Raw genomic sequence first — 19,674 nt, forward strand, 5'->3', positions numbered from 1 at the left:
GAAAAAAGGAAAATGGTGGGGGCATGCAGTTCTGTGTTAAAATTAAAGTTGCATTCTTCTCCAGAAGAGCCATCACTTTTGTGTGATGGTAAGAGCAGACAATGCTGGAGGAATAACAACCTTTCACGTGATGAAATGGAAGACTTCAGGTTATCTTCTAGATTAAATCTTTATCTTGCTTCATTCTGGTATGGATGCTAATATTGATACACTAGTCTGACTCCAACAGCAGTCATTACAGGATAGGCCTCCATTGCCTGAGCAGCATCCAAGCAGCCTTGTGTGTTTACGTTTTCTAGTGATGTTTAACAAGTGTCAACTTCTGTGCCAGAAGCAGCTGGTTCTTGATTCAGGGTTGAGTTTCTCGTAAGGTGTTGTCTGACAACTGTGGCGAGTTATGGTATATGTAAGCAATGCCAGTTGATGCATTCTGAAAAGAAAACCTATGACCAACACTATGGTACCTTAACACACTCAGAGAAGAGCCTCAATTTTGGTTCTAGGTGAGGCCACCAGAAAAGGCAGAGAGGCCCAGACCATGGTTCTCTGGCACTGGCACTGGGGGGTTCCTCCTTCAGTCTTCTCAGCTAAGGCTCAGGTTTGAGAGTATGGGTAAGGTTTGTTGGAGGAAAAGCTCTGTTAGGGCCCTTCTCTTTTCTCAGGGCATTTGGCTGTGCTGCCAAACAGCACAGCCCATTAGCTTCCTGCTTGTCCAACTGATGCATCATCATCTCCTTTTTCTTCTTTCTTCAGGTTATTTCCAGGATTTGTTGAACAAGTCAGAAAAGGCCCTTTATGATGCTTTTCCAAGCATGTACGGAGAATTGCATACTCAAAACATGAAGGTCTTCAAGGACTTGTACAGCGAGCTACGCCGCTATTACCGGGGCTCCAACATCAACTTGGAAGAAGCCCTCAATGAGTTCTGGACACGCTTGCTGGAGCGGCTCTTCAAGCTGATGAATCCCCAGTACCATATCACAGATGAGTACCTGGACTGCATGGTGAAACATGCGGAGCAGCATAAACCCTTCGGGGAAGTTCCCAGGGACCTGAAGGTGAAGGCAACCCGAGCCTTCATCGCAGCGCGCTCTTATGCACAGGGCTTTCTTGTGGGCAGTGATGTGGTCAAAAAGGTGTCTCAGGTATGTTGGGGTTCTTCCTTCTCCTCTATCCACACATTGGCAGGAGCCAGTCAACTACTACTGTTGGGGAGAGGGGGAGCGTTATTTCCCCTTATGTTTTCATTACAAAGCAAGCAGGAATTTTTCACTTCTATAAAACAAACTGCTTGAGGGTCACCCATCAGTGGAAGGGAGCAACAAGCCTGGACTTCTACAGGCACTGATAGCGCAGAAGAAGTGAGGTATAATTCACCACAAATCAGTCTTTACCTCATTTTAACCTATGCAGCAGAGTGCCAAGGAGATGTCAGTCACCCAGGCTGTAAAGCCATTCTGTTGCTTGCCTCGATTCCCCGCACTTCCTCCACAGGGAAATGGCGTGCCTCTAAATCACGCTGCCTTATTTTCCTCCTTGATGGCGATATGACATAGGGTGTGCAGAGTTGACTTGCCACGAATGTGCTGGGAATACGTGCAGAGAGATGCGTTTCAGCGGTCGGTGATGGGATTGCTGTGTCTGTTTATGTAGCCATGTATATTTGTACAGCTTCTGTGTACAGAGAGGGTGAGTTTTTAAAGTTCATTGGGATGTTCAGGGATGAAAGGTGCTATATAAATGTAAATTAACATGACTGAATCCAGGGTTTCAGGAGGAAGGAAATTGTCTGTATTCTTTACTGCAGAAGCAGCCTTTCAGAGCCAGAAGAAGGTGAGTGTCCTGAAACAAGATATTTGGGCTTTTCACACAGGTAGTGAGGAGAAAATCCATACTAAAAAAATGACTTGCATACTGCATGTGGAGATGGCAATCAGCAGGTGTGAGAATCAGGGTGTGATTAAACTGTGAATGTAAAAATATAGAATTGCAATTCATTTCCTCACAAGGTAATGCATGGTAATGCATAGCAGAGGACGGTACTATTCGATGCAGCAAATCCAGACTTTGATCTCAGGAAGAAACATTAATGTGGTAACAGTGACAAATGCTTTAATTTATCAATGTGAGACTATAAAACTGTTCAGCTACCCGAAAGCCTTTGTACATCTCATTAACATGACACTCTCCTGACACTTAAGACAGATGAAAGAGGAGAATGATGTAATTTCAGGGGGAACCAAAGTAAAATATTTTTCATAAATCCTCTGAATGGCAGAGATTTCCAGCTTGATGTGCGTGATTCTGGCTGTAGCCGAGTTTGGTGGGTAAAGCAGGTTGGCAGGGCAACTGCAGTCATGGTATCAGCAGAATGGAAGGACCTGAGATAACGACATTCAGCATATTTTTCCCCCATCTTCATGTAGGCTTCTGACCCACTGGATTTTGATTCTGGTCCACAGTTTCTGAATTCTCCTCCTCTTGGCATCGCTTATCAAACGGAATGTGGCATACACGACCAGTCACAGATCCTCCTCTTCCCTCTGCCTTCCCCCAACCTGTTCCTCCAGCATGGAGGGTCTTCCAGGAGGGTCCCGACCATTCCTCTCTCTCACAAGAGCCCTCCTTGGGGTTGCAGTTAACCCAGCATGTTGCTGTTGTAGCACAATCTGTGTGAACTGAGTCAGGAAACCTCAGCAAAGCCTCCCTGACAGCTGATTTTGTAACGAAGGCCAAAACTGGTCCATTTCCCCTGTCTTCAGGAATGGGTTTAGTGCTTTAGGTAAGAGGGGGTGAGAATGCTGAGGTGGGAAATCCATTTTACAGATGCCCTTAGCTTTGTCTAAAATAAAAGGCCTGGTTTACCTACTTTACCTGATGTGCATTTACACTAGTGCCAAATGGATGTGAAGTGCTGAACTCGGTCTGCAACTGGTGCTTTTGTTTTAGTTGTTTTTCATGTTGCTATATACTTATGACATTAGGAGAAAGTATATAAGACTTTTAAGATCAGAGACTGGGATTTGAGTTTTTCTGTCAGCTGGTAGCAGCTGTCTTTAAAAAAGTAACTCTTTGAGCTGAAATTTTGTACAGAGTAGCAGTGAGTGTTTTGGTCAGGAAGTCTAAGAAAGCCTGTTTAAATGGACACTTAGAAATAAATTACCTAGCCTTGGGCTTCTGAAAAATTAGATTACTTCGGTTTTATTTATTTTCAAATCCCAGAAAAGCTACTGCTTTCTATTAAAACCCTCCTGGTTTTGGCTTCTCAGACACTTCCAGTTCAGTGTTTGTCACCTGTATCCTATCGCTGTTTCAGGTCCTTGTGCCGAGTCTGCATTACTGGGCATTCTAGAGAAAGACTGGTGCTGTTTGCCAGATTTTCTGGCTGTCTTAAAATGGGGAAGGGCCTGCCCTGACTGAGCTACAGGTGGGGACTTTGTGAGATTACTTTAATTCCTGCTGCCATTCCGCTGTGCCCAGGGGGGCCTTTCTTCCCCAGCTTCCAGCTGCCTGATCTCATAGGAAGCCATCACTTCGGGCAGCCCTTGGCTGGTGTCTGGTGGGCGCGCAGGGCTAGGAACAGGAGCGTTGTGCCAGGAGCAGGAGTTCTGCATATCCTACTGGCAATAAATAGTTTGAGGCAGCCGGGGATAAAATGGCAAAACCATTTTTCATCTTTACTGCCATCCTAGCTTGTAAGGCAAAGTCACCCTGACAGACTGCAGGCTCTGACACCAAGATCTAAAGCTTTTAATGCTGCGGTTCCTGCCACCACGCTGACAGCGGCGGAAGCGCTGCCATCTGCATGGCAGCTGTGGGAGGTGGCCTGGGGCACACGCGTGGCTGATGCGGCTCCTCGCAGCCCGGGTGGAGCGGCAGGCCTGGGGATGGATGTGCGGGTCGGTGCCCTGCCCCGGTACAGGGTTAGGGGCTACCGATGTGCCACATGTGGGTGGGGGTGTTGGGGCAGCATCTCTGTGTTCACATTCAGGTTGTATGTTTCTGTACCTATTCTTTCAGCACAAATTGCAGGTTTTCATTTAAGTTGCACAATGCCAAGTGCGTTTTTCATCGTCTGCCTGAAGTAGCAGCTACCAAAATGGCAGCAGCCACAAAAGCCTTAGTGAAGGGCACACAGAGAAGGGGCTCCCCCAGAGATGCACAGCTCGTGCTGCATGCCAGGGCAAGAGAAAAAAAATATCCCAGTTTTGTTTAGGATCCTTTTCTTTGGTTGCAAGATTGGCACCTGCCCAAAAATAGTGTTTGCTGCAACAATGAGCTTCATGTGAACAGGTGAAGGCCTTGCGCTGGGAGACTTGCTGCCTGCCAGCTGCTGCTCAGAGATCCACACTTGGTGTGAGCAATTGCCAGCTTTGGCAACAAGAGCGAGAATGTGCTTCTGTGAAGTATGTGGTGTAGGTGAATTGAAATACGGGGAGGGGGGGAGCAAAACTATGATAGTGAAAATGGCAAGGGCTGAGAGATAACCCCTTATAAAACAAAAGGAAAAAATCCTCAGAGAGGTGCAGCATGATAAACAGGAGTATCTTGGCTGGTTTTGTTATCTATTACTCACATTACGATACTGCTGAGGCATCTAAGTCTTAGGTCAGAACTACTGCACAAAGTGCTGTGGTGTAGGTAGCAGAGGTGATCCTGTCCACACCAGGGCACCCAGACAGGACAGTGAAATCATGCACGGGTCCGTGCTGGCCTCGTGCATCTCAGTGCCATGCCCATACTGCACCAATGGGCAGGGAGGAGAGCTGCCCCATGCACGTCAAAAAATGTCCAGAGTCCTCAAATTCCCCTCGGAGGCCTGACAACCTGCGAATCTCAGATGAAAGCACAGAAAAAGTAAATAAATAATGTTCCATTTCCAAAGGCAGGGAGAGGAGGTGTTTTAAAATGAATTTTGCTCATCAGTCAGGACAATCTTTCCTTTGCTGGATCTTAGTTGCTTCTTGCTCCTGAATTCTAAGTTTCCCCATGGTAGTGGGGATTGATGTGATGCAACACCAGTTACATAAGCAAGAAACACTTACTTAAATAATCAATTTGAATAGTTCTTTGCATTTCCTTTTCTCAGTAGATGTTCTTAAGGCTGATTCTCATTTGAGTTTGAAATTAAATATGATTAATTTCTTTACTAATTATAGGCTTTTTCACTAAATCCTGTATTTCATTTCACTGATGAAGGTCGTCTATCACTACATTTTTATTGAAGCAATACTGCAATACTGTGTCTCGCAATACATTTCAGCCTTATTTTTTAAACTTTTATGTTAGTATAAGGTAAATGGCAGCTTTCCTATTTACCATATGAGTAGTTTTTAAACACATGGTGGGTCAAGCTGCATTTGGATGGGAACTGAATTCCAATTAAAAAGGCCCAAAAATAGAATTTTTATAAATGTTTTAAATAGTTCATTGAATGTGCTGGACACATATGGAAAATAATGTTTATCTAAACATGCTTTACATTTCCAACAAGTAACAAAGACAGTATGGTTATTCCTGGTCCTCATGTCCTTTAAGATTGTGGCCATTTCTCATACCCCACTTTTTTCCAGAGCCTGTAAAGACATAGTTGAGTTCTGTCTGTCTGCTTCCAGTTGCTTTTTGGGTGAAGTAGTGTCGTGGTTTAACCGCAGCTGGCAATTAAGCACCACATAGCCAGTTGCTCGCTCCTCCCCCACCCAGTGGGATGGGGGAGAGAGTCAGAAAAAAAAGTAAAACTCATGGGTTGAGATAAATACAGTTTAATAGGACAGAAAGGGAGAAAATAATGATAATAATAATAAAATGACAATAATAATAATAAAAGAATTGGAATATACAAAACAAGTGATGCACAATGCAATTGCTCACCACTCACTGACCAATGCCCAGTTAGTTCCCAAGCAGCAATCCACACCACCACTCCTGGGCCAGCTCCCCCCAGTTTATATACTGGGCATGACATCACATGGTATGGAATACCCCTTTGGCCAGTTTGGGTCAGCTGTCCCGGCTGTGTCCCCTCCCAACTTCTTGTGCCCCTCCAGCTTTCTCGCTGGCTGGGCATGAGAAGCTGAAAAATCCTTGACTTAGTCTAAACACTACTTAGCAACAACTGAAAACATCAGTGTGTTATCCACATTATTCTCATACCAGATCCAAAATATAGCACTATACCAGCTACTAGAAAGAAAATTAACTCTATCCCAGCCAAAGCCAGGACAAGGAGGCATAAAATTGATCTGACTGAATAAAATGAAGAATATAATCTTTCTCATGCACTTATGAAGCCACTGTGCTAAAACAGCTTGAGTGCAGTGAACTCCTGTTCCATGTGCTCAGTGACACGTCTCCATCCTTTCAGTGGCTTATCTTTATTCCGAGCATCAACAGCAAGTATGTACAACCATAAATAACATTTTATTTCATTTAAAGGATTTCACTTTTGTAATAAAATTAAGCATTTATCTAAATTGGCCTCCCCTTGATCCTGAAAAGACAGTATAAGTGTTTGTAAATAGATGTTATGAGAATGTTGTTCCATGGCACTGGTGAGTGGCAAGATCCTCATGTCACCATGTTTATTTCCTTTTCACTGGCTGTTATCCCACTGCTCGCTTTGGAGCTGTTCAGTTTTTGCATGGCAGAGGTGTGTGTTCTTGTGTTACGATGATGACTCAATGGCAGGATGCCACTGTGCAGAGACTAGCTTTGCCCCAAGGAGCCATAAGGTGCCACAGTAAATTATGTCTCCATCTGGGAGCAGCTCTCATCTGGGACCTACTCCCACCAAGGGAGGTAGCATTTTCATTCAGGGAGATCATCTGTTTGCTTGCATGGGATTTAATAAGCCTCCCACCTTCAGACGGCAACTACCTGTACCTATAGACAGCTCTGCTTAGGAAGATACCATTCATCCAGGAGTTCAGCCTCAGGGCTGGCCTCCCCTTTGAAAAAACGAGGGGAAGTAATGTGAGACAGAGTCCTGCAGGATCTCTGTGTGGGACACGAACAGCATGTCCCAAGGGTGCTGGCGTCACTGGTAGGGATGGAGGCAGGATGCAGCTCACCACAGCCAGGTACAAACAGCAGCTGCTGGAGCTTGCTGGTTTTTTTCTTTTTTTCCCCTACTGTCATTGCAAACCACAGATGGGGCTTTCTGAAAATTAACTAGTCAGTGCCTTTGCTAAAAGTTGGTGCTGCTGCAGACCCAGCATTAATTCATAGGGTGGAAAATGCCACAAGCACCCTTTGCAGGTCTGGCTGTACTCAGGAGGAGGCAGACTGAAATGCCAGGAATTGAGAAGCCTGTGGTACTTCAGACACCCCTGTCCGTGAACACCATCTTAGACTACAGGCTGAAAGAAGCTCTTGCACCTTCAGGGACTAGTTCCTGCAGCTGTTCCTGCGCTCGCTCCGCCTGCCCGTGCGCAGCATCTGGCACAGCTGCCAAGACCTGCCCCACTGCTGCGCACCACGGGGCCCACAGGCACGGAGGGCCGGGATGTGTCCTTCCTTGCCAAGAAGTTGACAGTGTCACCTCTGCTGAACTGTCTCATGTTTTCTTGGCGAGCTGCCCCTGGGCCGTTTGTATGTGGGATTGCCTGACTCAAAACATTTTAGATCTAAGTCCCAGTCAGCATGATTCCCTCTGCAAACACAGAAGCTTTATATCCCTTTCCCCAAGCTGGCTGTGCTCCCCAAGTCACCAGCGTGCCATCAGCTGCCTTCCTGCTTTAAACAACTTGGTACAGTAGCTCCTGCAGCCCCACACGCACCTCTCACAGTCCACTGCTCTTTTCCAGCACCGCTGCATGTAAAGCTCGGGAGAGAGTTTTGCAATAACGTTGGAATTTGTTTGGATGGATTCAAATTGAGCTGGATGGGGAGCATGCAGTCTGGAACACATCCTTATGTATTTCACATATTACTTTCCAGTATTTCTATCCATTATTATGTTTAAATCACAACCCTTCAGGGATAAAAACCCATAGGTGTTCTGAATGTAATAGAAATAATGCAGGCAAGCAGATATATGTCTCCCATATTTACCTGGTAGTTAAAAGTCAATTGAATCTAGGTTTCAAAGGATTGAAAATTGTACCAGCTGGAAATAACTGCATCAGTAGAACAGAGCAGGGAGTGTGTTGAATGGGCAGGTGGTGGCTTGCAGTATTTTCCTCCAGAGGGAGAGGAGCATGACAGCAGCCTGTCTATCCACATGAATCTTCCTCATTTTAATATCCGAAGGCAGTTAGGCACTAGACAGGAATCTGACGGTGCAGATCCTCCCGGTTAGCTATGAGTCCTGCCCTCAGGTCTGGTGTCTCTCGCAGGCTGTACTGCCTTCTGGAGCCATCATCACGGCCCTCTGGAAGTGCCCTCACCACTGGCTGCAGAGGGAGACAGGGCCAACTGCCCCCTGTTTCACTGCCCCAGTTTGGCTGGATTACCCTAGCTTTTGGGTTTTTTATGTTTTTTTCCTGAGTCTGCAGAATGGCCATTTAGCTGCTGGGCTGGTGGGGATGGACCCAGGCAGTGTGTCTGGCCTCAGGCTTAACAGCAGCTCCGGTTTGCTGGAGCACAAAGGGCGTGGATTTGGCATCAGCCTTCATCCTCTGTGTCGCTCACCCTGTGCTGGGCTGAACATAGGGAGGTGAAAGCAAGAGGGTCACTGAATTGCGGGGTCACCTGTGCCCTACCCTTGCCACCAGACCCTCGCACAGCCACCACCCAGCACATCGTGCCTGCACCCCACTTGCTTTCTGATCCCTGACAGGGATTTGGAAACATGCTTGAAGTATCTTGAATGATGGGCTTGGTGAGGCTTAAAACTCACTGTGCTCCGAGGACTCATGGCTGAGCATTTGTGGAAGGAAGATGCAAAATAATGACTGAAGTGATTATACAATTCATTAGACTTTGAAAGAATCATATTTCTGTCAGCCTTGCAGCTGTTTCTTTTAGAATTTTATTCTGAAAGATTGGAAAGCTTGGTTCATTTAACACATGTCAAGGTGCTAATTACATCAGGGCTGGCATAAACATGCACAAGGCAGCTGCTGACCATGTGGCAGAGAGAGCGGGGTCTGCTCCCCGCGTCAGCTCCCCCGTGCTGGCAGAGGGCTGGGAGCACCTGCAGCTCCTGCTCCTTTGACCAGGGAAATTGGGTGCTGATGGCCTGGTGCACAGAGCAGCCGTGGCCCTGATTTCTGGCTTGCACACATGGAGATGCAAAGAACAGCATAGCCCTGCTTTTTTTGGTCATAGTATTTGAGAGTCCTTCCATGGGGAGACTGTAAAAATGAAATGTTTCCCAACATGAAATTGCCACGTTGCAGATAGCCCCGATCACAGAGCCGGCCAGCTCCCTGGTGAAACACAAACCTGTCCTTCTGGTGCTGGTCTTGTTATAAAAGGGAGGGCAAGGCTGGCTTTCTGAGCCAGTTCCCGGGCTGTCAATTGTCCCACAGGCAGCTCCGCAGCACTCTCACCACCGGCCTAGAAGGATCCGCTCCCCTGCTTGGCCTTTTTTTGTAGTTGCTGTTCTTCATACTGACAACTTTATCCCAACTGTACAGTTCCAGCTGAGGAATTTGGGGTAATTGGAGTGGGTCTGAACACCCACCTGCATTTCCCAGTGCACACAGCCTGATCTGTGAATTGAAGAACTGACCTGTTTTCTCTTAAACGCTACCCCAGAATGTTTTTTTCACAGCTGGTGGGAAGAACTTCCCTTACTTCTATCACCTGTCTTTAAAACATGCAGAAGAAGGTAAGTGAGGGTGCTATGAATGCCTCAGCTGCAGCTACCTGCATAGCTCTGTTCAGCCCCCAAACCTGTGGAGGTCTCCAGCTACAGATGCTTTCTGCCTCTACCTGCCCAGCACACGTGCCTGCCTCTAGAAAGCTGCCTGCTATCTGCTGGCTTTAAAGCATCTGTTGGTTTGGAAACCTAAGTTGCCTGATGTCGCTGGGTTTAGCTGGTGCTTATGGAGGTTAGGATGGCCATTCAGGCAGTAGGTCCTTCTACCTCAAAAAATATACCTGAGAGTTAGTGGAGGCACATTTTGACATATATCTGATGTGTCTGGAGGTATTTTGGTTTAACCCCAACCATCCCTCCAACACACCAAAGCCACAGCCAAGAGCTACAGGTCCCCATGCTCACCTTGGGTCTGCACTGCTCCTCGGAGGCTAGAGCCAGGAAGGGACCAGGAGAGCAGCCATGCAGCAGGGACGTGGTCCAGCTCGGTGAACACCAACACCACAGGGAGCTCCCTGCACGCCACCCTCAGACTCCCTTGGACAAAATTTTTAGAGGGGACAGAGCCCACAGAACACCACCTCCACCAACAGTGTTAGGGACTAGGTCAGCCTTCTCCCTCCATCAGCCGACCTGCCTGTGTCCCCATGACAAGCCAAGGGGGTTGACAGCACTTCCAGCAGCCTGTATTTTTCATCCAGGCCTCTTTCTCCATCCCCAAATCTCTCCTCTCTACCTAAGCCTGCTTCCCTTGGGAAGCAAGGCACAGATGGCTCACAGCAGCCTGGGGGTGAATGTGCAAGGGGAGAGGGGGGGTGGGAAGAATAACAGCAACAGCTCAGCTTATTTTATTGGTGTTAAATGCCTTTCAGATGTACTTAAAGGCCCCTGAAGGCCAAGGAGTCCCATCACATTGCAGCTAGGCTGCAGGTTCTCATTTGCTTTTAAGCCAGGCTTCAAAAGGAGAAAGGATTAGGGGTTGGGGGGTTCTTTTTTTCTTTTTTTTTCTTTTTTTCTTTTTTTTTCTCTTTTCCTTTTTTGAAGCCAGCACTTCAAAAGCAGCATCTGCAGCTTGGCTGCAGGTTCTGGGTGCCAAAGGAGCTGGCCACCTCCTGATGGGCACAGGAGGAGCCTTGCCGCCAGCTGCAGGAGGAGCAGAGCTGGGATCACCCCTCACAGCCAGCCAGAACCAGGCGTGCTGTGCCCGAGAGGCAGCAGCACAGCCAAACCACATGCCATGCTGCTGCGGTAGCAGCTTGATACTGCCACTGTTAAAACGATTTTCCAGATGCCTGTAGCTTCCTAAACCTCAACCTTTCTCCAACACTCAGGAAGCTGGTAGGGGGAGAGAGGATCATTGCGTGGAGGATCAAAAAGACCCTGTAACTCCTGGACATGATGTACGGAGCTTGCCCCAGCACTAGTGCTTCTTGGTCACTCTTCCCCACGGCCTTCCTCTCTACATCCCACAATTCATTCTTTGGTCTTTCTAGCCAGCTTTTCAGGAAATAGTTGGCTTGGATAAAGAAATGCTTTTTGGAGTGAGGAGGGTGTAGCAGCTTGTAGCTAAGAGAGACAGAGCGCTTGTGAAAACCCAGTAACATATAAGACTCATATCATCACTTCCATGGTCCTTTCTGTGCCCTGATATTACTCAGGGTGTTTCGGAGGCTCTTGAATAATTTCCAAGCAGTAGGCATTAAGGTAACGGCAGAAAACATGTCTCCTCTTTGCATTTCTCTGTTCTTCTGTGTGACCTGTCAAATGAGGTCCCAGTTCAGAAGGGTAAAAAACCTCCCACTATTGTAGATTCAGAGAGGTCCAGGGTCAGGCCAGGAGGAATTGCACCCCTCTTTTGCATCCCTTGTGACTTGCACCAAACCTTGTACTGAAAAGACGTCTACAAATCAGTAGGTGTTGTTTGGAAAATCAACATATAACCTAGGTAGGTGCTTTAGTGGAAGAAAGAGCAGATAATGGTCAGTCTGAGAGGGAAGTGTCCCATGGCTATAAAACATGCTTTGGTTATATGTGAGCATGTGTATCTGTGCAAAGATGGTTAACTTGGGTTGAACATGCGAATCACAAGCTTGATTTGTTCTTTAAAGGCACAGAGGAAGGACAAGAAGGCTTTTTCCTATGTTCTGGAAAAATCTAGCCCATTTTGACCAGAGCGCTGCCCTTCTGCTGTATGTCCTACAGAGACTAAAGCCCTGGCCATCCCAAGAATTGTCTGCACTTAGGTGTCTTCAGTCCCTCAAGTGTCTGTGCAGGGGTGTCTTGCCTGTTTGAGCTGAGTGCTTTCCGTTTCTACAAGTAGTTTCGTCTCCCTGTATCTTCACTTCAGAAAGTTTATAACTGTTCTGAAATTATATGTTTTAGGTAATATGAAGGATAACTTAGATCTCCTCAAATGTGTCTCAGTGCAGGGAGACAGAGTAGGTCACTGGTTGTTACCCCTGAGCCTCCTGTGTTTCTGTGATTCTCTGCTTGGAAAGCATATTAATATAATACATGGCAGGAGCTTTACTTTTTGTTAGAAGCCTTTCACACTGAATGTTTTCTAAATTGGCTGGGGGGTGGCAAGGAACCCAGTTAGCAACTAATCCCCCAGCCCATCTTCTCAGCACATTGCTTGCGAAAGTCATTAATTTTACTGTAATTGATTTAAACGTTGCTCAGGAGGAAGAAAAATTAGGGAAATCAATGCCACACCAAATGCTGAGAATTATGTGTTCTCAATTTTCTGTCATATTATCTCCACACGTGCCCATTCTCTGCTGGCTGCTGTGCAAACGCCAGTGCTGAGTAGTTGCACAGTGAGCCCCAGCTCAGCAGTCACGTTGGGCAGCTGTGCTGTGAGCTCTGCAAACCTACGAGCAAGCTCCAGCTCCGTCTGAGACATGATACAAGGGAGTCTGCAAAGATCTTTTGCTCTGGCAAAGTGCTTGCCTCCAGCAATTCACATCTGGTCGGGTGGCTCCATCAACAAAGCATGGGCACATCAGGCTTTGGAAAGTAACCATGGAAAAGCGCAGAGCTCAGCTCATGCTACAAGCAACAGTCACAGGATAATACCTGATGACAACCTCCTTGAAATGTCAGCGCTTGTGGTGGAATGGGGCTTTTTATGAGGCAGACACCTGTTCCCGTTGCATTACCTCATTGCTACTCGAATCGGCTACTGTATCCCCAGCTGTAAAGTAGTTTTAATTAAAATGTGTTATTGCTTAATACTGATTTGTCCCCTATTTAGGGTATATCTTAGAAGATAATATTTTTTCGTTATCACTTCGTCACTGGGCTTACACTTTAAGGGACTGTACCCACTGATGTCACTGGGATCAGAATAGAGTATGTGGATTTTAACTGAGCAATGACGTAGAACAATGTATTTTTAAGCTGGGCTTAGCTTTGTTTTGTGTATTTATTTATAACTCTGACAACTGAATGAGGAGTGCCCTGGCTCCAAGCCATATCTCTCAGTAATAATTTTTTTTTTCAGATCCTTGGGAAATGGCTTCTTCGATGTATTGTGCATGTTCTCTTGACATCTAAATGCAGTCGCTAGGTCACTGAGCTAAGAAAAGACTATAGGTGCCACTAAAGTTAAAGGAGAACCCTATGTCCTTAAAGGAGAACCAGCCACAGGCTGGGCCAGGTTGATGGTACTTAGAGAAATCAGTTATTGTTATGTACTGTCTTCATGCTGTGCCAGATCATTTAAAGATGAAGAAATTATGTTAGCTTTCACTCCATCTGCAGGAGTTCATGTGTTCCTGCTTTCAGGCCACCTGTGATGAATAGAGGATGTTGCTTATTGATCTATCAGTTACTGCAAATCTGCACTGGGAAGCCGGAAGGGCTCTCCATCAGGTCTTAGCTGGCATCCATTAGCTGTTGGGCAGGGGGGGAGGTCATAATGTTTCAGGTCCTTTTAAAGGCTAAAGGGTGAAAGCAGAAGGACAATGAAGTGAGGGTATCTCAATGTGCAGGTGGAGGTCAGTCTTGACTTTGCCAGCCTGGAGAAACTGCTTCACTCTCTACTGTGGGGGTGTTTATCTGAAACAAGCTGCCATGGGGGGGCACATGGTCTCACAGCTCCAGCCTGAGGAGCTCTTCTCCCCAGCGCCACTGCTGGAGCTGGCTGTGCCCGAGAGGTGAGCAGGCAGGAGAGCTGCAGCACTCTCCTGGTTGTGTTGCTGTATGCATACAGGGGAGGGAATCTCAGCCCCTCCTAACTGGGGCTGGGATTCCCCTGTGTGGATACAGCATACCTGAAAAAACCCTGGAAGTTTTCTTCAGCAAACTAATCCACAAGGACTAAGAGATGTTTGAAGTCCCCCAAAGGGATGGTGCAGGATCAGGGCCAGGAGGGGCTTTGGGAGCCCCAAGCCCTTGCTCTCCTCTGCTCTGTGTGGAGCAGAAGTCCATTGGCTGGGTGGAACAATAAGGAACTGAGCTCTGACCAAGCAAAACATGCAGAAAACACGCTTTGAAGTTCCTCGTCCTCCTCTCTCATCCCTCTGTTGTTGGTTCGCCTCTGCAGCCTGCCTGTGAAAAAGGAGTGCTGCTGCCAACAGGAGAGGTTTGGGTTGTTCTTTAGGGAAAGGGAGTGGAGCCTGGCCTCTTCCACCTGCAAAAATTAATACTTATCCTTTCTGCCAAGAGATTAAGTTGAACACTTGGCACCTGCCAGGTTCGAGCAACAGCTGGTGGTGGATGTGTCACCTGCTCATCTTCAGAGGAGAGGCTCTGGGGCAGGGGAGCAGGGGCAAGGGGTGCCACCTCGCCTGCATGCTGCAGGGCCCCTGCACCTGGGGCAGTGTGGCACTCCACTGTCCTCCAGGACACAAAGCCACCTTGCAAGAGTGACAGGCTGGCAGTACACACACAGCTTCTCTCTGACATCCAGAAATGATCCTTGCTGAGGTGCAAAAGCAGCTTTTTTTCCCCCCCAGACCCTCAGGAGCTGAGCCTGAGCCTCGGGCACCGTTGTTCACCTGCTGCTCTGCCTGCATTCACTGACCCAAAGCAGGTGGCAACAGCCCACAAGAGCTGCATGGGCAGGAGGTGGCTGCTCTGTGGGCACCGGTGTGGATGCAGGCAGTGTAACTGGGGACAGGCGGTTTTGGCTGGCTGACAGCCATGGAGAGGTCAGAGGGAGGTGGGTTGCAGGATGGCAGGCAGCTGTCTGTATCACGGGGAGCCTTGGCAGCTGCCCGTGCTTGCCAGTCGTGCCAGAGGCCAGACGGAGTAGATGGGCACCCGCTGCTGCTCCTCTTCTGCAGCTCTGTGTGGTGGCAGGGCACGGATGGCCCTGCATGACTACTCTCCAGTGGTCTAGGGAATGCTGTGCTCAGGGTGTGAAGGTCCTTTCTGTTTTGTCAGAAAAAGACACACACAAAAATAAATGCAGAGACCAGGATAAATTCTGCGAGCAGAAATACTTGTGAAATGCCCACTGGACCTGTCACAAGCTTCATTTAAATACGGGCTTGCTGTGGTCGCCTGGGTAGCTCCAGTACAGTTGCTGGGTTTACACTGTACCTTAAAGCTAAGTGTGTTGGAGATGCTTTTCTGAGCCAAGATCTGTCACTTGCCTCTCTCCGTGTCCCCCACGGGCTCTGGCAGGGTACCAAATAGCTTTGTTTTCTAGCTGCTGGTAGCTGTCCTCTCTGCCACTGGATGGCTGGCCCACACTGCCCCAGGGGCATTTCCTGCACAGGCGCTGCTGCAATCCCACTTTCCAGCCAAAGCACTTCGGCTCCCTCCACTCCAAAAGGCTGTGCAGGGCAACCACAGATGTATGTGGGTGCAGGCAAACCATCCGTCCGCTCCCTGGTTCTCATCAGTACTGTGGAAAGTCTCACACTTCAGGGCCCAGCTATGTGACTCATTTGTGCCGCAGCTCCCGGGATGTTGCAGCCCAATTTGTGCTGTGTGAGGTTACAGTGCTCCATGGCCACAGCTGGATAAACCGGGACGAGGGGTGATGGGGCGTGCCAGTAAAACATGGAGACAAAGTTGTGTTCAGGACCCAATTGCATGTGCAGATTACATGCTCTGGTTGGAGCGTCACCATATAATTCATGTGCGCAAACGCTCTGTCTGGGGAAGGAGAGGTCACAGCTCCCTTCCTAGCTACATCTCCTGATTTCTGTGTAAATGCTCTGGTTTTGGAAGGTCTTCAGCTACAGCCTGTGTTAGTGTTCAACATGCTCTTACCTGTTGTCTTTTCAGTCACGATTCAGTCATGGTTATTTAAACCCTGAGATGAAAAAGAAACTATTCTTTTGTTTGCCTGTCCCTCTGCTTTGTCGCATCCCCCCTCAGATCACTGAGGCTGGAGACAGCTGTGCCTTCATTGGCTTCTCCTAGGGATGAAGTGAGCTATACCCAGGCAGTGTGGTGGGACAAAGCCTCCATCTCCTGGCAGCAGAGCTGCACGGCAGCCAGGCGCCGGTTTCTGTCTGCAGGAGTTGTCCTAGAACGAAGGCAGAAAGCTCGCCAAGGAAGCAGAGCGAAGCCTTGGTGTGTGTGGTGTTTCCTGCAAGGCTCAGCACCTCCGGCAGCAGTGGAGCACGGTGTTTATCTGCAGGCATCTCAGGGCTTGTTCTGGCTGCTGAGGCAGGGGAGCGGTCTCCATTTGGGTTCTTTCTCTGAGACCTAGAGATTTTTGTTCTGGTCCTGAAGAAAGTTCTCATGAGGTTATTTTAATGCATTCCTGCCTGATGAAGCCCCAGCACCATCCAACATCTGTTTTCCAAGGCTGACTGGAAGTGAGGTGCTACCGTGCAGGCAGTTTCAGGAGGGAGGAAGCTTAGGGATTTTTCTCTCTCAACCTCTGATAGTGGGCTCAGCATGTTCATGCTTTCCTAAGGGTACCTCAGAACTGAATCTTACTGGAGTACCCCAGAAGAAACTTAAAAGGCCATGTTCTAAGTATTTTTCACAAGTAGTAAAGAGATTGGGGCAGTTCTCAGCATTGCAGCTGCACCTCGAGGCTCAGGGATTTTTCCATGTCAAAATTTGCCCCTTCGATCACTTTTCCCCCTTTGGGCTCCTTGTGAGTGCCGAGTACCTGGTGCCAAGAGAGACTTGCATGCAGTCAGTTATGTTTATTTTTGTAAATAATTTTAAAAGAACGACAGGGGAATTGCAAATGGATCAGAACAAAGATGGAAAAAGACCACAAAGGAGAAAACACTTTAGCAATAAGACAGGGGAGCGCTGAGCTCTGCCAGCATCTCTGCAGGGTCTGCTAGGTTGTTATTCATCCCTCCGTTTACACTGACAGACCTTTGCCCGTGGCAGTCAGAGGGGGACACTGTCCCATGGCTGACAGTCTAGGGGACTTTGACATGCTGCAGAGGCTGCTGCCGTGCTTTCTGGGCTCTACGCCTGCACTGGCTCTGGGCTTATGGGACCAGAGTGGTTTAATCAAAGGTGGCAAAGCCACCTCCAGAGTCACCTCTGCAAGGCATCAGCTGCACATGCAGTGCCTGCAAGCTACTGGCACGGCATGTGTTGGCCCACTTCACTGGCTGCCTGCGGCTCCTGAAGTGCTTTCAGAGAGCAATCACTTCCCAGTGTCGAGTGCTCTCAATTGCCCATATTTTTTGAATTGTTCAAGTCTTCCCCCAACACCATTCTCCTTTCCAAAGATGCCAGCTGAGAACTTTCCATGTCCAAGCCCCCACGGTGCATCCCCCCAGGAAGCCGGAGATGCAGTTTGTGGTGGGACACCTGCGTCTGCCAGACAGTGACAACAAACCCTTCCTGCAGAAAGGGCATAGTTGTGGCACCGATTGCAGAGGCTCCAGGGGCACATGTGCACCATGTGTCCGGGGTCACAGTTACAGCTGCTGGACAGCCTAGGCTGTCTGTGTGGCCATCAGACCAGGCTGGAAGGGGGATGGTGCTCACATACGGGTTTTTCCCAGAACCCTGGGTTCAAACTCAACCCGAGGAACTAGCAGCTGCCTCAGAGGTCCTGTCCCTCCAACAGGAGTGACGCCTGAAGAAGGGTGGGGGGAAAGGACAGGCAGTGAGAGGGGAAGCGGCTTTCCCAGGGCCACACACCCAGGGAGCCATGCTGCCTTTCAGATCACACCAAGCTCTTTCACCCCAGGGAAGAGGGTAGTTCACCCACATGCCCCCCCGACCAGCCTGTGTGTCTGACTCTGATCTGTCTCCCTCAGGTATCTCTCAGCCATGAGTGCACTCGCGCCATCATGAAGCTGATGTACTGCCCGCACTGCCGAGGCATGTCCAGTGTGAAGCCGTGCAACAACTACTGCCTGAACGTTGTGAAGGGCTGCCTGGCCAACCAAGCAGACCTGAACACCGAGTGGAAGTACCTGATGGGTAAGATGACCTTACTCTGCTGCAGCACAGCTGCCTCTCAGCACCTTTTGAACTCTCTGAAGTAGTGTTTGGAGAGTAAAGAAAGGACTGTTGGAGGCTCTTTTACACCACAGTTTCTCTGTCCATCATCTGACACCTAGAAGCTATTGCAGGACATTTTGATGGGCTTTAATACAATTAGAAAGGACACTGCTGGGCTGCCTAACAAGAGCTTAGAGAGTTCATCTTGCCCACACTTTGCATTCAAGTCATTCTTCCTTCCCTCCCAAGTGTTGAAGCTTAGGGACAGATCCTGCCACCTGTATACTGTCAGAGCTGCGTCCTCATCCATACCAGAGCACTTGTGAGAGCACAGGAGAAGCACTTGCAGCCCTCCTTGGGAGGTAGTCTAGAAACTAGCCAAAAACTGTTTCCATGGGAGGAGAGCAAAGTAATCAGAATCATATACTTCTAAACAGAAAGAGGTGTCTTAAACAAATACATGGGGAGGGGGAAGTTACAGGCATCGCCAGGAATGGGAAAATTAGACTTGTATTTTAAATAAGAAAAGAGCTCATTTCATTTTTGTTTTCTCACTCAGCTAAGATTATGGGTCTCTTAAAGTGGGTTGTATCTGTATAGAGAAGTCCATTTCATTGAGTTTAAAGCCAGAAATATCACTGTGATGGTGTGGTCTGATCTCCTGTGCAACACAGGCTGGAGAACTTCAACCAGGCGTTTCTGCAGGAAATTCTGCATTGCCTGATCATATCTGGGCATCTCTTTTAAGAGGACCTCATGGGTCACTCAGCTGTTTTGCAGAACCTGTGGCTCCTGGTTTAAATGAGAACTATTGCTGAGAGTGGCTTGTGGAGCCGATGGGCATGATTTAAGGCTGGTGAGGGTCTGTGTTTAGAAAATTGTGTGTTTGTGTTACAGCACATGTCCTCTCCCCAACTGCAGTCCATCAGGGGAGGGTGTTTGCAATGGTAAAGATCTCACTCCTCCTTGTTCCCACAGACCATCACCCAGCAAGCTCCTCTTTCTCTCCCCGGTTGTACATTTAGACCTGGAGTGATCTGAGACCTGAGGGAGCCTTGATGTTTGTCTAGGCTCATGGAAGGCAGGCACCAGAGGAGATGAGCTTTGGACTTGGCCTTTTCCCTTGCCTTGGCACCCACTGCCTGGCCAGCAAGACTGCCAGCTCACTAGCCAGCTGCAGCCCGACAGGCTGGCTCAGGGTGGATATGTGGTGGTGTTAACAGTAAAAACCCTGCTGAAGTTCAAGGAGTGTCATCTGCCTCTCAAGGGACATTGCAAAATAAATATCAAACCACTGCACACAGAGGCTGATGCACTTGCCCCTCACTCTGGGGGCTAACGAACCAAGTGGCAACTTACGGCGGCTGATTGGAAGTACTCTCCATGAGAGCGACTTGGGAGGCTGCTGCAAAAGAGGGGGAGGAATATTCCCTTCCCCAAGGGTTTACACAATGACATTAATGGCGCTTTGGCCTTTCTGACCCGAGCAAGCCAACTGTTACCTGTCACTGCTCTCC

The 19,674-nt window shown here is 48.3% G+C and overlaps 1 protein-coding gene across 3 annotated transcripts in view; it reads left to right on the forward strand.

Moving 5' to 3' along the window:
- The window catches only part of GPC1 (glypican 1), a 241,722-nt gene that overhangs the window by 199,963 nt on the left and 22,085 nt on the right, over positions 1-19,674 (forward strand). For all 3 annotated transcript variants that reach the window (XR_012651004.1, XR_012651003.1, XM_075031985.1), the window contains exons 3-4: positions 754-1,145; positions 17,971-18,136. Coding sequence is in view for 1 of the 3 variants with exons in the window: in XM_075031985.1 (XP_074888086.1) it covers positions 754-1,145; positions 17,971-18,136 (558 nt within the window). In the remaining 2 variants the exon portion in view is untranslated. The remainder of the gene's footprint in view (positions 1-753; positions 1,146-17,970; positions 18,137-19,674) is intronic.

This window comes from Buteo buteo, chromosome 7 (genome assembly GCF_964188355.1).
Source record: "Buteo buteo chromosome 7, bButBut1.hap1.1, whole genome shotgun sequence".
Taxonomy (NCBI): domain Eukaryota; kingdom Metazoa; phylum Chordata; class Aves; order Accipitriformes; family Accipitridae; genus Buteo; species Buteo buteo.